This window comes from Coregonus lavaretus, assembly GCF_964263955.1.
Source record: "Coregonus lavaretus genome assembly, chromosome: 18".
NCBI lineage: Eukaryota > Metazoa > Chordata > Actinopteri > Salmoniformes > Salmonidae > Coregonus > Coregonus lavaretus.
This window is the reverse complement of record NC_140005.1, coordinates 30,828,739-30,847,199: the sequence shown is the minus strand read 5'-3', so window position 1 is coordinate 30,847,199 and position 18,461 is coordinate 30,828,739. Positions and strand designations below refer to the sequence as shown.

The following is an 18,461-nucleotide window of genomic DNA, read 5'->3' as shown; positions in this document are numbered from 1 at the left end:
TGTTGATCCTGCAATCTGAACAAATACCAAGATGCTGTATTTTCAGCTGATATTTCATTTGTTTATGGAAATGCATATTGTTTATGCAGTGTTGAGGAATGTGAAAGAACACCCTTGATTATTTTTACTGTGATAACTTATTTTGATTTTGTAAGCCAACACTTTTGAGATCAGTCAATAAATGCTTCTGGTATTGACTTATATGCTGCCCCTGTCTTCATGTTGTTGCTGGACATATCTTTTAAAAAATGTGTGTAGGTCACCTAAATCATCAGAAAAATTGCCCCCCCTGAGAATTTTTTCAGGAGCCGCCACTGGCTGTAACGTAACAAAATGTGGTAAAGGGGAAGCGGTCTGAATACTTTCTGCATGTATTGTACAGGCAGGCAGCCAGCATAGTGGTACCATGGCGGAGAGAGGTCGTTCGCTGCGGTGTGTCACGTGTCAAGCATCACTCACATGTAGAAGTTGCGGCTGCATGTGGGGGACTGCGCTCTGTGATGGGATGAAAGTGTGGGGTGAGCTAATGTTTTAGCAGAAAATGTTTTCGCCCGGAGTATTTTTGGGAGGAGACAGTATCAAGCGGATGGAACAATATCGGAGAATGGCCTCTTTTCAACGCCACTAAATCTACCTTATTGTGACACTGGACACATATAAAGGTGCTGTCGGTGGCTTTTGAAGACGCCAACTGGCACAGAGGTTTAGGCTACTTGACAAATAGTGGTATTTTGATAATAAACATTTAGCCTTTAGCCTGCCTATATCCTATAATAATGGAACATGGGCAGATTGTGTAGCCTAATTTAATTTGATTAAACTACAACAGCATTCTCGCCAGGACACAATTCTCACGAGCGGCTTTCATAAACACATGCGAGCTATTCGCTCTACTGCCTCTGTCGAGGATCTGCCCTTCGGTCATTTGAAATAGGGACGGCATCCCGACCCTTCGCTGTGTGAAACGATACTCGGGCGATTCCTGCGGTCCGAACAATATACGGCACGGTGCTGAGTGGGTCACTATCTGCAGGGAGAGGGACAAGGACGAGCCCGTTGTCCGCTGTCCCCGCATACTGTACAGCCATGGAGTCGCCACCGGAGCAGAACTGCACCATGTCGAAAAAGAGCGCCATAGCTAAAATCTTCAAAGTTCGCAAGAGGAGACAGATGCTTTTTGTTCAAGTCTGTTTTATCTGCAGTATTCTATGTTTGACGTGGTGCATGTCCGCCCTGCTCACAAAAACAGGTGAGTAGACTATGATAAGAGAGGGAGAGCCGAGGCATCCCAGGGTTGGCCGGGAGGAACGCATTTATAATTACGGGACTATGTGGAACTAAAAAGGAATTCAATGTTGTGATTGCTCACATTTGGTATTCACTACATTGGTGTACAATTAATATCTCGTAACTAATAAATCTATGACACTGCTTGTATGAATTATGTATGTGAAGGTCTGCTTGCCTGCCTCTGATCAATCCACTAGAAACTCGGCATAGTGGGACGTTGTAATAATACCCATGGTTCGGGATGGAGATTTGTATTTGTGGCATTCGTGTTTTCTTTCATTCAATAAAAATAAAAATAGATTTAGGCAACAGCGGAACGGGATTACAGCGCTCAGGATTTCAACTGGCCAGGCAGGCAGGCAGCACACTTCTATTCCGTTTGTAGAATTTGTTTATTCCACCTACATCTGGGAAACTCAGATATAGGCTGCCAAATAGGGGACGTATAGCCTATATATGGCCTGACTGGCTCACGTGGATAGGTAATCGCAGGGTATGTATGTATGTGTGTGTGTGTGTGTGTGTGTGTGTGTGTGTGTGTGTGTGTGTGTGTGTGTGTGTGTGTGTGTGTTCAGTATGTTCGTGCATGAAGCTTACCGTAATGTGCCGCAGTATAGGCCTTTGCAAAACGTACGCTATAGGTTCTAGAATATAATGTGAGTCACAGGTCATTCTCAATCAGTCATGATTTACACCAAATATCCCCTTCTTTAAGACATGTTTGTTTTCGTCACCTATTGATTTTCTTGGACATGTTGCTGTCTCTGTCGCGGTGGCCCAGGGGAGTTATTGGGGGGCGCGGGAAGTGGGAAGTGTTGCGCGCCCGCTGCGTGGGTTTGTCGAGAACCACGTCGGTTTCAACCAATACACCCAGAATATGACCTCGCTGTATTAATTGAACTGTACTACATCTCTCTCTGAGGACTGAAGAGATAGAGAACAACAGCATACGGTCAATATCACAAAACCTGAAATTTTTTGTACAGAACATGATTCAACATACTGTATATTTTCCTGTATTTGGCCCTTTTGTGCCATAAATTATGTGTAAGAGCTGAACAAAAATAACCCATAAAACCTAAATCTATACATTTATGCACCAGGACACAAAATATTATATATGAACTATGACCAGTCCTTGAATTATTATTTCAGGAGAGGTCACTCAATTGTCAAAGTGTTACTCTGTTGATCTTGATCCTTGATGAAGTTGTTACATCAATGTTACAAAATGATGTAAACAATAGAAAGATAGGGAGATAGGGAGAGAGGGGAACAATCAAGACTGGGGTTTGAATCAGCAATTTATTACAGGACAAGCCAAATAAATAGTTTTCTACCACCAATATGGAGGAATCACTTGTAAACTGGCAACTGGCAACTCCAGACGGCACAATAATTTTAGAGGGCATGTGTTTCTGAAACTGTTCATGTTTGATGCTGGCTTGCCTTTGATATTAATTATCCCTCACTTCTCCAGACCAGACTAGTTCACAACTGGTATGTGGAGCTTTAATGAACCACACATACACTGGACTCCTGACTCCTGAAATATGTTAATCTCTGAAACTTTCTCCACACACACATACGCACACACCCACGCACGCCCACACACACACACACACACACACACACACACACACACACACACACACACACACACACACACACACACACTCACACTCACACTCACACTCACACACAGGGCTGTTTTGTAAATTCTCCCCTAGGCTACCATTTCACTTTACCCACTTGCCTTAGGGCTCAGCTCGCTGTATCATAAGACCGGTTTATAAAAAGACGCCTATGTAGTCTGTTGTCCCTGTTTGAACATACCGCTTTTTTTCAATTGCTTTGGTGAATTTTCAAAACTCTTAGTACAAAACTCCAAACTGGTAACACTTGTAATGCAGCAAGTCTGATATTCAAAACCTTTTATTGTGCATTTGTTTTGTTTGGAGACATCTTTCACTACACAAACATTGATAAAAAATATACGTTTACTGTGAAATACCATGAGAACATTGATTTAACCATCAAAACACAACAGAATGATATCTTCCCAATTTAGTTATTTTAACAACCAGTTAATCCAATAGCAAAAAATGCGAGATACATGTTTCAAAATTGTCGTTTGAATGTAATATGTTACAGTACTGTAAATTACAGTACATTACACTGTTTTCACATTAGTCAATAACCTTATAATACTCAACAACATTTATAGAAAATCTAATTTCCATCATTTCTATCCCATGTGTGATCAAAGGTGTAATCATTGAAGACATCTTTCACAATCATTGATGCAAAACAATTTATGTATTGACCAGATATCATTACAACATAGGTGTACTGTAATCCAATGAAACACATTCAATGAATTAAAGAAACATAACGTTTAGCAGGCACTAGTTTGCATCAAGCCTGTCTTGAGCATTTGACCATAGGTTCTCATTGACATCGCAGTAAATTTCTTCATTGTTCATGCACCTGGGGAAAAACCTTTTGGAATGGTGAATTCAAGCCTGACATACAGTTGAAGTTGGAAGTTTACATACACTTAGGTTGGAGTCAGTAAAACTCGGTTTGTTCAACTACTCCACAAATTTCTTGTTAACAAACTATAGTTTTGGCAAGTCGGTTAGGACATCTACTTTGTGCATGACACAAGTAATTTTTCCAACAATTGTTTACAGACAGATTATTTCACTTATAATTCACTGTATCACAATTCCAGTGGGTCAGAAGTTTACATACACTAGGTTGACTGTGCCTTTAAACAGCTTGGAAAATTCCAGAAAATGATGTCATGGCTTTAAAAGCTTCTGATAGGCTAATTGACATCATTTGAGTCAATTGGAGGTGTACCTGTGGATGTATTTCAAGGCCTACCTTCAAACTCAGTGCCTCTTTGCTTCACATCAAGGGAAAATCAAAATAAATCAGCCAAGACCTCAGAAAAAAAATTGTAGACCTCCACAAGTCTGGTTCATCCTTGAGAGCAATTTCCAAATGCCTGAAGGTACCACGTTCATCTGTACAAACAATAGTACGCAAGTATAAACACCATGGGACCACGCAGCCATCATACCGCTCAGGAAGGAGACGTGTTCTGTCTCCTAGAGATGAACGTACTTTGGTGCAAAAAGTGCAAATCAATCCCAGAACAACAGCAAAGGACCTTGTGAAGATGCTGGAGGAAACAGGTACAAAAGTATCTATATCCACAGTAAAACGAGTCCTAAATCGACATAACCTGAAAGGCCGTTCAGCAAGGAAGAAGCCACTGCTCCAAAACCGCCATAAAAAAGCCAGAGTACGGTTTGCAACTGCACAAGGAGACAAAGATCAAACTTTTTGGAGAAATGTCCTCTGGTCTGATGAAACAAAAACATAACTGTTTGGCCATAATGACCATCATTATGTTTGGAGGAAAAAGGGGTCAGCTTGCAAGCCGAAGAACACCATCCCAACCGTGAAGCACGGGGGTGGCAGCATCATGCTGTGGGGGTGCTTTGCTGCAGGAGGGACTGGTGCACTTCACAAAATAGATGGCATCATGAGGAAGGAAAATGATGTGGATATATTGAAGCAACATCTCAAGACATCAGTCAGGAAGTTTAAAGCTTGGTCGCAAATGGGTCTTCCAAATGGACAATGATCGCAAGCATACTTCCAAAGTTGTGGCAAAATGTCTTAAGGACAACAAAGTCAAGGTATTGGAGTGGCCATCACCAAAGCCCTGACATCAATCCTATAGAAAATGTGTGGGCAGAACTGAAAAAGCGTGTGCGAGCAAGGAGGCCAACAAACCTGACTCAGTTACACCAGCTCTGTCAGGAGGAATGGGCCAAAATTCACCCAACTTATTGTGGGAAGCTTGTGGAAGGCTACCCGAAAAGTTTGACCCAAGATAAACAATTTAAAGGCAATGCTACCAAATACTAATTGAGGGTATGTAAACTTCTGACCCACTGGGAATGTGGTGAAAGAAATAAAAGCTGAAATAAATAATTCTTTCTACTATTATTCTGACATTTCACATTCTTAAAATAAAGTGGTGATCCTAACTGATCTAAGACAGGGAGTTGTTACTAGGATTAAATGTCAGGAATTGTGAAAAACTGAGTTTAAATGTATTTGGCTAAGCTGTATGTAAACTTCCGACTTGAACTGTAGGTCTGGATTGATGTCATTGCATGCCTCATTCATGGCCTGAAGGAGGGTGGCATGCTCATGGTGAAGGAAATCATACACCTTCCACCTGTATTGTAATCATGTATTGTATTTTACAGTATTGTATTGTAGTGGTCCTGTGTGGCTCAGTTAGTAAGACCATGGCACAATCAACACCAGAGTTGTGGGATTCCCACTGGGGTCACATACCAAAATGGATGGATACACTGTTGTCACTTTGGATAAAAGTGTCTGCTACATATATGGCATGTATTACAGTACTGCATTGGCCAATGCAATTTTAGTAAAGCAGTGTGAACCCCCCCATCAAAAAGGAACTTCATTTTGGATACATGTTAACTGTATAGAGGATGCATTTGTTACATACAGTACATATCTGATCTTGTCAATATCAGATTTTTTCAAATTTACTGTGAAGTTAAATCTAAATAGTCATCATCATATACTTTAAATGTTTAAACTTTACAAACATAAATTTTCATGAATTAGGGCCTAGTTCTCAAAATCTGTAGTAGACAAACCAGTTTAAAATCTATAGGTTTACCAAACGGTTAAGTTATTATCAATTAAGAGCAGTCTGATTGAGTAATAGTAAAACGTATTTTAACAAATGAGAAGACAATCATATCAAAAGTAATGTGAATATTGCAATGTGAAACATGTATTTCTAGATGAAACACTGATTAAGTGTGTTGAAAAAGGGACTTTATGACTGTGTGTGTTGTACTTTGTCAATTGAAAATGTGTTTAGAGTTTTGAAACAACTGCCTTTTTGATTATCTGTTTAGAGTTTTGTGCGAAGCATTGTGAAAATTCACCATATACTTGTGAAAATTGCACTAAAGAACAGTAAATTATCAATTTGAACATTATCTGTTTGGATAAAACGTGTCACTAATTGTATTAGAATAACAAGGAGTTTAAGGGATTATAACAAACATGATATCATACGTAAAATAATGTAAAATACAGTTGAAGTCGGAAGTTTACATACACCTTAGCCATACACCACCTTAAACTCAGTTTTTCACAATTCCTGACATTTAATCCTAGTAAAAATTCCCTGTTTTAGGTCAGTTAGGATCACCACTTTATTTTAAGAATGTGAAATGTCAGAATAATAGTAGAGAGAATGATTTATTTCAGCTTTTAATTATTTCATCACATTCCCAGTGGGTCAGAAGTTTACATACACTAAATTAGTATTTGGTAGCATTGCCTTTAAATTGTTTATCTTGGGTCCTGACAGAGCTGGTGTAACTGAGTCAGGTTTGTAGGCCTCCTTGCTCACACACGTTTTTTCAGTTCTGCCCACAAATCTTCTATAGGATTGAGGTCAGGGCTTTGTGATGGCCACTCCAATACCTTTACTTTGTTGTCCTTAAGCCATTTTGCCACAACTTTGGAAGTATGCTTGGGGTCGTTGTCCATTTGGAAGACCCATTTGCGACCAAGCTTTAACTTCCTGACTGATGTCTTGAGATGTTGCTTCAATATATCCACATAATTTTCCTTCCTCATGATGCCATCTATTTTGTGAAGTGCACCAGTCCCTCCTGCAGCAAAGCACCCCCACAGCATGATGCTGCCACCCCAGTGCTTCACGGTTGGGATGGTGTTCTTCGGCTTGCAAGCTTCCCCCTTTTTCCTCCAAACATAACGATGGTCATTATGGCCAAACAGTTCTATTTTTGTTTCATCAGACCAGAGGACATTTGTCCAAAAGGTACGATCTTTGTCCCCATGTGCAGTTGCAAACCGTAGTCTGGCTTTTTTATGGCGGTTTTGGAGCAGTGGCTTCTTCCTTGCTGAGCGGCCTTTCAGGTTATGTCTGTATAGGACTCGTTTTACTGTGGATATAGATACTTTTGTACCTGTTTCCTCCAGCATCTTCACAAGGTCCTTTGCTGTTGTTCTGGGATTGATTTGCACTTTTCGCACCAAAGTACGTTCATCTCTAGGAGACAGAACACGTCTCCTTCCTGAGCGGTATGACGGCTGTGTGGTCCCATGGTGTTTATACTTGCGTACTATTGTTGGTACAGATGAACGTGGTACCTTCAGGCGTTTGGAAATTGCTCCCAAGGATGAACCAGACTTGTGGAGGTCTACAATTATTTTTCTGAGGTCTTGGCTGATTTCTTTTGATTTTCCTATGATGTCAAGCAAAAAGGCACTGAGTTTGAAGGTAGGCCTTGAAATACATCCATAGGTACACCTCCAATTGACTCAAATGTTGTCAATTAGCCTATCAGAAGCTTCTAAAGCCATGACATAATTTTCTGGAATTTTCCAAGCTGTTTAAAGGCACAGTCAACTTAGTGTATGTAAACTTCTGACCCACTGGAATTGTGATACAGTGAATTATAAGTGAAATAATCTGTCTGTAAACAATTGTTGGAAAAATTACTTGTGTCATACACAAAGTAGATGTCCTAACCGACTTGCCAAAACTATAGTTTGTTAACAAGACATTTGTGGAGTGGTTGAAACATGAGTTTTAATGACTCCAACCTAAGTGTATACAAACTTCCGACTTCAACTGTACGTCACCACAGACAAGCAACTGTTAGGGCTGGAGATAGCACTGTCTTGTCTGTTGTAATCAGGATTGTTGTTTTACTTACAAATGAGTCCCGTTATATTCAGTCAAACAGTGACATCCGTCTATTTACATGTTGACAGGTTTGATAAACCACAATAAAATAAATATTATAGACTGCCACTCTTATAGCGTTGGTTAGTCCTAAATACATTCCAGGCTTCTGACTTCCTGGTTAGACCTTCCTAGATTCATTTCCAGGGATTCTCCCAGTGGAGAGTGGCTGCACCTGAGACGGTCGCCGTCCACTCTCATGTGGTGCTGAACTTCCAAATTTCGATTCCATCGCTGTCTGCTTCAATGGTGCTGAATATCCGACCGCCTCTATTACAGCTTGTTGGTTTAATCAACATTGGACCTTTTATTCCTGTGACAGAGTCACCACATGCAAAGCCAAATGGCACTTATATCCGACATAGTGCACTACTTTTAACCAGTGCCCAATCGGCCCTGGTCAAAAGTAGTGCGCTATATAGGGAATAGGGTGCTATTTGGGATGCAAAGCCCAGTGTTTCAGTGCATGTTCACTGCCTGTTTCTTTCCTGATGTACTGTTTTATGCAAGCAATATGAAAGCTCTTTTGCTAAATTTTGATGTGGAGTGACTGCTGGTGTGGCGGTAAACAGTCACCGCAACAGCCCTAGGAGTGGCCCCTCTTGCTATTGAGACGAATCACAAACAGTCCCCTAGTTAAACGTGTATGTATGTTTTGTAAAGATAGTTCCATTGAAACTGAAGTTCATGCCTTGCTTTTCTGTGGGTTATACAACTAAATTAGGATTATCTTTTTTGTCAGCTGTCCAACCAAAATGAAAATGTTAATGGTCTGATGAAAATAATAAATTATTATTAATTGAGGCTGTTCTGGGGGGGGGGGGGAATACTCAGTGTAGATTATGTTTGGTATACTCAGTGTAGATGATGCCTGTCCATGTTTGACCATTATTGTTTTTAGCGCCTTAAAACTCAATTGAGTAGTCCACAATGTGGTAAAAAAAATATAAGTATTTTGTATTATTGTATCATTGTGGTGTGACACTTAAATACATGTTTCTAACTCTTTTCTAACTCTAACCTAGGACATGGTCTGGTCCTGGAGCAGGGGCTGGCTGACACAACAGACCGTCTGGGACGCAGGCTGATGGCCGTGGACGGAGACAATGACACACTGGATAAGAACTGCACAGAGCCAGGTAGGTAGTGAATCCTAAACATGTACCCTAAACCTGTACCCTAACCCTACCTTAAACCTGCACAGAGCTAGGTAGGTAGTGTACCCTATAACCTGTCCCTTAAACCTGTAACCTAACCCTCCACCCTAAACCTGCACAGTAGTGTAGTAGTGTACCCTAATCAGGCCTAGAGCCATGTTGAACCCCTTATACAGTACCTGCACAGAGCTATGTGCAGCACTTTTCCCTTAACCTGTACAGCCAGCACAGCCAGCCAGCTCCTGCAGCTTGGGAAGACTTAATAGGAAAGCTCTTCACAGTGTGTTATACAATGGCATGGCCTACATGCTTCCTACAGCCTACACATGCTCTGAGTCAGTCCGAGACAGAACAGCTGGGGTGAGATGGGAAGGGATTGGTTGCCTTAGATGTTTCACTATATCTACCACCACTAGCTCTCTAGTTATTCTACTTGTTCTTTATAAGAGCAGCAGTTTTTCCTACAGTAATTGTGGTGCAGATGAGATTTGCAAATGAGGGCAACTTTGGCGTCCAGGTGGGTGGGTGCAGTCTCCAGCTGGATGACGAATGAGATGAGTTGGTGTTGGAGGCACAGGAAGGAACTGTGAAGCTCCACTATGTGGGCGAGAGAGAGAGAGAGAGAGAGAGTGAGAGAGAGCAAAAAAGAGAGAGCGCAGAGAACTGAAACCTGACAGCAAGCAAGCATAATTACTGTACCAATTCAGCATGCAATTCCAAAATTATGAGCATAACAAATGATAATATCATGGCAGCACTGACTGTGGCATCATGAAATCTTAAATAAAGCTTAAATACATCTATTTTTAAAATTGCTTTATTGTTACTATATTTTTTCTCTCAATCTTTCCCCTATTGGAGCTGTTCTCCTCGTTCCCATTTGCAATGAAGAGTATACTACTGATGTTATAAGAAGAAAAAAAATTTGTGGGGGGGGGGGGTATTGACTTATCATTGTTTTTTGTTGTTGACACACTTATTTGTTGATATTGATTCTATACACAACCTTCAGCATCAGTACAACCCCCAGAATGGTGCTGATAGTCCCCTTGGATGTGCTGTCTATTAATAGAAGAGGATGTGCTATTTTTACACTATGTCACAGTGGTGAGCTGCTGTACAGTATCGACTGACTGACTAGCAGGGACAAACACAAACCTTAGAGGACCCAGAAACCCACAGACAACACAGACATTGGAATACTCTGTTTATTTGAAAGGCTGAAGTTCAAATGGGATAACATGCTTCTTAATCCTTCCAGTCATCATTAACAGAATAAGCAAGTTGTATTTTAGCTGCTCACATCTGTTCACACTGCCTAGCCTGTTGACATACACATTGTCATCCTTTGTGTTTTGAACAGCGGGGCATATATATGGTTGTACAGTAGAGGAATTGCAAACATCAAGGCAGAGCACCTAACCACTGACTGCTGAATGAACTCACTGTGCTGACTGAACTCACTGTAAATAGTGGATGGATTCAGAATAGAGTAAAAAAACATCTGGTCAGTTCAGTTGATGAAGCAGTTACATTCAGCATGCCTCATACTGCAGTAGTTTGCATGTCTCATAGTTTGCACTGCTGTCACAGTGTGCCCTCTCTCCTAGCTTTCCCTCTTCTCTCCATAGTTTGCCCCCCTCCCATGGTTCAACCTTGCCTCACTCTTAGTTGGCCCCAACTCCTCTCGACTTTAGTGCTGACAAACAGAGTCTTGGTGAGAGTGACGCACGCACACACACACACACACACGCACACACACCTGTTAGGCAGACTGGATCAGCAGTGCACTGTGTGGCCTTGTCAGGACCCAGAAAAGAGCTTATCCACTGATAGCTCTCAGCAAGTCTGAGTGTGTGTGACACATGGACTGGTGTGTATGTGTATGTCTATGGTATGTGCCAGTGTGGTGGTGAGATCTGTAGTGTACTGTACATGAGGGCAGGAGGGAGAGAGAGAGAGAGAGAGAGAGAGAGAGAGAGAGAGAGAGAGAGAGAGAGAGAGAGAGGGATAGTGAGTGTGGGAGGGAGAAAGATGAAGGGAGAGAGAGAGAGAGCGAGAGAGAGAGAGAGAGAGAGAGATAGTGAGTGAGTGTGGGAGGGAGAAAGATGAAGGGAGAGAGAGAGAGAGAGAGAGAGAGAGAGAGAGAGAGAGAGAGAGAGAGAGAGAGAGAGAGAGAGAGAGAGAGAGAGAGAGAGAGAGAGAGAGAGAATGTGGGAGGGAGAAAGATGAAGGGAGAGACAGATAGAGAGAGAGAGCTGAAGGCAGCCTACTGAGCTGAAGGCCAACTAGAGGTCATTGTAGCTATCACAGTGCTAGTTTGGAGACTGTTAGAAGTGTGTGAAATCCCTCTTTGGTTTTTGAGGGGTTTTGACTGATAAGGTGCCCGTCCAATACATTATTCTACTACTACTGTAGGCTACTGTACATACTGTGATGACTCAAGTAGATATGAAAGAGATAAATAATTTTGAGGAAAACATCTTCTTAAACCATGTATTTTCTTAATGTAATACAAATGCCACACTTAGGAAATAGTTAATTACAATACCTAGGTTTTCATAACATGCAGGATGAATCTTGAGGGAACCGCTAAACATTAATTGTCCTAATTTCGGATCAACAGAAGGAGGGGAAGCATCACAGACTCTATCATACACTGTAAACCCAAATAAGATAAAGAACTCTCTTCGGTCATCGGTTATCGTCACGGCCGTGTATATTCCCCCTCAAGCCGAAACTGCGACTGCTCTCAAGGAACTACATTGGACTTTGTGCAAACTGGAAACAGCATATCCTGATGCCGCATTTATTGTAGCTGGGGACTTTAATAAAGCAAATCTGAGGAAAACGCTACCGAAAGTTTAATCAACATATCACCTGCACTACTCGCTCATCAAGAATTCTTGACCATTGCTACTCTCCCTTCCGGGATGGCTACAAGGTCCTCTCCCAACCCCCCTTCAGCAAATCAGATCACGCCTCCATTCTGCTCCTCCATTCCTATAGGCAGAAACTTAAACAAGAAGTACCTGTGGTAAGGACTGTTCAACGTTGGTCTGACCAATCGGAATTTATGCTTCAAGATTGTTTTGATCATGCGGACTGGGATATGTTCCGGGTTGCTTCTGAGAATAACATTGACGTATACACTGACTCAGTGACTGAGTTCATCATAAAGTGCATAGAGGATGTGGTTCCCACTGTGAAGATTAGAACTTATCCAAACCAAAAACCATGGATAGATGGTGGCATTCGCACAAAACTGGAAGAGTGTACCACTGCAGTTAACTACGGCAAGGTGATTGGGAACATGGACGAGTACAAACAGTCCAGCTATGACCGCCATAAGGCAATCAAACAGGCAAAACGTCACTACAGAGACAAAATGGAGTCCCAATTCAACGGCTCAGACACGAGATGTACAGTAGAAGTGAAAAGTTTGGACACACCTACTCATTCAAAGGTTTTTCTTTATTTTTACTATTTTCTACACTGTAGAATAATAGTGAAGACAAATTCCACAAATTAACTTTTAAGAAGGCACACCTGTTATTTGAAATGCATTCCAGGTGACTACCTCATGAAGCTGGTTGAGAGAATGCCAAGAGTGTGCAAAGCTGTCATCACGTTTTTGGTTACTACATGATTCCATATGTGTTATTTCATAGTTTTGATGTCTTCACTATTATTCTACAATGTAGAAAATAGTAAAAATAAAGAAAAACCCTTGAATGAGTAGGTGTGTCCAAACCGGTAGTGTATGTGGCAGGGACTCTAGACAATCACGGATTATAAAGGGAAAACCAGCCACGTCGCGGACAGTGAGCTCTTGTTCTCCGTGGCCGACGTGAGTAAGACATTTAAGCGTGTTGACCCTCGCAAGGCTGCCAGCCCAGACGGCATACCTAGCCGCGTCCTCAGAGCATGTGCAGACCAGCTGGCTTGAGTGTTTACGGACATATTCAATCTCTCACTATCCCAGTTTGTTGTCCCCACTTGCTTTAAAATGCCCACCATTATTCCTGTATACAAGAAAGCAAAGGTAACTGAACTAAATGACTATCACCTTGTATCACTCACTTCTGTCATCATGAAGTGCTTTGAGAGTTTAGTTAAGGATCATACCACCTCCACCTTACCTGACACCCTAGACCCACTACAATTTGCGTACCACCCCAACAGACCCACAGACGCAATTGCCATCGCACTGCACACTGCCCTATCCCTTCTGGACAAGAGGAATACCTACAGTGCCTTCAGAAAATATTCACACCCTTTGACTTTTGCACATTTTGTTATGTTACAAAGTGGGATTCATATTTATTTAATTGCCCTTTTTTGTCAATGATCCACACACAACACTCTGTAATGTCAAAGTGGAAGAAAAAGTATACGATTTTTAAAATATTTTTCTAAAACATAAAACACTAATATATCTTGATTAGATAAGTATTCAACCCCCTGAGTCAATACATGTTAGAATCACCTTTGGCAGCAATTACAACTGTGAGCATTTTTGGTCTCTACCTAGATTGTAAAATATGTGCCCATGATTCTTATTACATTTCGTCAAGCTCTGTCAAGTTGGTTGTTCATTGCTAGACAGCTATTTTCAAGTCTTGCCATATATTTTCAAGCCGATTTAATTTAAAACTGTAACTAAGCCACTCAGGAACATTCAATGTCGTCTTGGTAAGCAACTTCAGTGTGTATTTGGCCTTGTGTTATAGGTTACTGTCCTGCTGAAAGGTGGATTTGGCTCCCAGAAAAGCAGACTGAACCAGGTTTTCCTCTATGATTTTGCCGGTGCTTAGATCTATTCCATTTATTTTTATCCTAAATAACTCCCTAGTCCTTGCCGATGACAAGCATAACCATAACATGATGCAGCCACCACCATGCTTGAAAATATGAAGAGTGGTACTCAGTGCTGTGTTGTGTTGGATTTGCCCCAAACATAACTCTTTGTATTCGGGACAAAAAGTTAATTTCTTTGACAAAGTTTTTGCAGTGTTACTTTAGTGCCTTACTGTAAACAGGATGCATGTTTTGAAATATTTGTATTCTGTACAGGCTTCCTTCTTTTCACTTTGTCATTTAGGTTAGTATTGTGGAGTAACTACAGTGTTGTTGATCCATCCTCAGTTTTCTCCTCTCACAGCCATTAAACACTATAATTGTTTTAAAATCACCAAATTCACTTTGTCATTTAGGTTAGTATTGTGGAGTAACTACAGTGTTGTTGATCCATCCTCAGTTTTCTCCTCTCACAGCCATTAAACACTATAATTGTTTTAAAATCACCAAATCCCTGAGCAGTTTCCTTCCTCTCCGGCAACTGTGTTAGGAAGGACGCCTGTATGTTTGTAGTGACTGGGTGTATTGATACACCATTCAAAGCGTAATTGATAATTTCTCCATGCTCAAAGGGATATTCAGTGTCTGCTTTTTTTTACCCATCTACCAATAGGTGCCCTTCTTTGCAAGGTTTCGCTCTAGGACGCCCACAGGCCTCAAAAGACTCATCTGAAGGTTCCCCGGTACCAGTTGAAAAAAATGAATGGAAGTATATATAGAGACTGTTTAGTGCAAAAAATAAGGGGTTAAATACATGCAAAAAATATATATACTGTATATATACACTATTGGTCAAAAGTTTTAGAACACCTACTCATTCAAGGGTTTTTCTTTATTTTACTATTTTATACATTGTAGAATAATAGTGCAGACATCGAAACTATGAAATAACACATCACAATCATGTAGTAACCAAAAAAGTGTTAAACAAATCAAAATATATTTGAAACCGGTGCGCCTGGCACCATTTGCCTTGATGACAGCTTTGCACACTCTTGGGGTTCTCTCAACCAGCATCACTTGGAATGCTTTTCCAACAGTCTTGAAGGAATTCCCACATATGCTGAGCACTTGTTGGCTACTTTTCCTTCACTCTGCGGTCTGACTCATCCCAAACCATCTCAATTTGTTTGAGGTCGGGGATTGTGGAGGCCAGGTCATCTGATGCAGCATTCCATCACTCTCCTTCTTGGTAAAATAGCCCTTTAACAGCCTGGAGGTGTGTTGGGTCATTGTCCTGTTGAAAAACAAATGATAGTCCCACTAAGCGCAAACCAGATGGGATGGCGTATCGCTGCAGAATGCTGTGGTAGCCATGCTGGTTAAGTGTGCCTTGAATTCTAAATAAATCACAGACAGTATCACCAGCAATGCACACCCACACCATAACACTTCCTCCTCCATGCTTTACAGTGGGAAATTCACATGCGGAGATCATCCGTTCACCCACACTGCGTCTCACAAAGACACGGCGGTTGGAACCAAGAATCTCCAATTTGGACTGCAGACCAAAGGACACATTTCCACCGGTCTAATGTCCATTGCTCGTGTTTCTTGGCCCAAGCAAGTATCTTCTTCTTATTGGTGTCCTTTAGTAGTGGTTTCTTTGCAACAATCGACCATGAAGGCCTGATTCACACAGTCTCCTCTGAACAGTTGATGTTGAAATGTGTCTGTTACTTGAACTCTGTGAAGCATTTATTTGGGCTGCAATTTCTGAGGCTGGTAACTCTAATGAACTTATGCTCTGCAGCAGAGGTAACTCTGGGTCTTCCTTTTCTGTTGCGGTCCTCATGAGAGCCAGTTTCATCATAGCGCTTGATGGTTTTTGCGACTGCACTTGAAGAAATGTTCAAAGATCTTGAAATGTTCCGTATTGACTGAACTTCATGTCTTGTCTTAAAGTAATGGACTGTCGTTTGTGCGCCGCCCATGAGTCTCCCGGTCGCGGCAGTTGAGGAACAATGGGAAAGTAGTCCCGTGTAGCTCAGTTGATAGAGCATGGCGTTTGCAACGCCAGGGTTGTGGGTTCGATTCCCACGGGGGGCCAGTATAAAAAAAAAATGTATTCACTAACTGTAAGTCGCTCTGGATAAGAGTGTCTGCTAAATGACTAAAATGTTTCTCTTTGCTTATTTGAGCTGTTCTTGCCATAATATGGAATATTACTTTAAGGAATACTTTAAGGAATACCTGGGATAGGATAAAGTAATCCTTCTACCCCCCCCCCCCCCCTTTTTGTTATACTTCAAGGGGTCTTAAAATTCAAAATCAAATAGCAAAATGATCCTTGGTATGACCTTCTTAAAAAAATTCCATAAAGCTTAGTAGAACCCCCCCCTCCTCCCTCCCCCGGCTTAGACAGGGCTTAGACTCTTATGGGTTAAACATTGATTTGGCCTTATTGTTATTAGCCCATTAAAAAAAGTAGTAGGCCTGATTACCAACAATGACGAGACAGCCTACAGGGAGGAGGTGAGGGCCCTGGCGGAGTGGTGCCAGAAAAATAACCTCTACCTCAACGTCAACAAAACGAAGGAGGTGATTGTGGATTTCAGGAAACAGCAGAGCATAAGTTTACTTGTAAAATGCACATGAGAGGGTACTCTGGCCAGAGCTAAATGTACTTGGTGGTACAGTAACTGAAAAAAGTTGGGAACCACTGTCATAGACTGACCAGGTAAATCCATTGAATCCATTGATGCCACTTGTTAAAGCCACTTCAATCAGTGTAGATGAAGGGGAGGAGACAGGTTAAAGAATGATTTTTTAGCCTTGAGACAATTGGGATTGTGTATGTGTGCCATTCAGAGGGTTAATAGGCAATACAAAAGATTCAATTAATGGGCAAGACAAAAGATTTAAGGGTCTTTGAACGGGGTATGGTAGTAGGTGCCAGGCGCACCGGTTTGTGTCAAGAACTGCAACGCTGCTGGGTTTTTCACGCTCAACAGTTTCCCGTGTGTATCAAGAATGGTCCAGCACCCAAAGGACATCCAGCCAACTTGACCCTGTGGAATGCTTTTGACACCTTGTAGACTCCATGCCACATTGAATTGAAGCTGTTCTGAAGGCAAAAGGGGGTGCAACTCAATATTAGGAAGGTGTTCCTAATGTTTTGTACACTCAGTGTATACTTTCATTCATTTTTTAAACTGGTACCGGGCTACCTTCAGATGAGTCTGGTGAGGCTTGTGGGTGTCCTAGTAAAACAACCGACATGTAGGTGTTCGAGAGAATCTCACCTTTCCATAGAGCGGTCATATGAGTGTGTAACCCAAACTGTTCGGACGCTACAGACAGAAGTTGGCAGATCGGCGGTACCGACTTCAGACGAGTCCCGTGACGCTTGCGGGGGTCGTAGAGCAAAACGGAGAACACCATCGTGTTTGTGAGAGTCTCATCTTTCCATAGAGTCATATTAGTTTGTAGGCTACACCGTTCAGAAACTACAGACGTTTTCATGAGAAGACTGATTTTCGGGATGTCTCATGGTCTGACAAACACTTCTGTAGCTCGGCTACCTTCCACTGCAGATGGGGAAGGCCACCATTGGCGGATGCAGTGGATTGAGAAGAGTACGTGAGTGGAGTTGAGCGGTCGGAAATCCAAATTCACTCCATTCATTAAAATCACAATTTAACCAACACCCATCTATTTTTGTGACTACCTGGACTTACCATTTGGTTTTGAAGTATTGAAACCAAACCATATGATTTGATTTAAAAGTATTTTGATAAACAAGGTGACAGGAAAAGGTGACTGTAAGAAACGCTCATCATTTCAAATAGGCTACATGTCGTATTAAACAGCATATAAACACTCTAAATAGGTCAGGAGCCAGACAGGTAGCCTAAGAGAGAACAAAAATGAATGATTTAGGCTATTTTATTTCAATTTTTTCAAGGCTATAGCCTACAAATAAATAAATTGTGAAGCATTTGCGAGTGCGACACAAGGCTGGCAGGGACATTAAGCGCTCAGCATTCAAACAATATTTTGTTGTATTAAATAATTATAGTCTATAAATTGCACATATAGACTATGCCATATTAGGCTCCATCTACAGTGCCTTTGAATTCATTTTTAGAAACTTGAGTTTGGCCAGAGTCTGTGGCTTCAGGCTCATGCAATGGTGACTGGAGAGCAGGCCAGCAGCAGAGAATACCCTATCAGCGCTTGCAGAGCCACTGGGGATGCTAAACACCCTTCAGGCCGCTCTTCAATTCAGATTGGGAGAAATTGAATTTGTCCGTAAATACTCCAGCCAGCTGGTCTGCGCATGCTCTGAGGACACGGCT

At 41.6% G+C, this 18,461-nt stretch overlaps 1 protein-coding gene across 1 annotated transcript in view; it reads left to right on the top strand.

The window, feature by feature from the left end:
- Positions 1–1,107: 1,107 nt before the first annotated feature.
- The window catches only part of LOC311146132 (sodium/potassium/calcium exchanger 4-like), a gene marked incomplete at its 3' end in the record, with an annotated part of 60,549 nt that continues 43,195 nt past the window's right edge, over positions 1,108–18,461 (top strand). The window contains exons 1-2 of the mRNA XM_084182608.1: positions 1,108–1,249; positions 9,169–9,282. Of these exons, the coding sequence (XP_084038734.1) occupies positions 1,117–1,249; positions 9,169–9,282 (247 nt within the window). The 5' untranslated portion in view covers positions 1,108–1,116. The remainder of the gene's footprint in view (positions 1,250–9,168; positions 9,283–18,461) is intronic.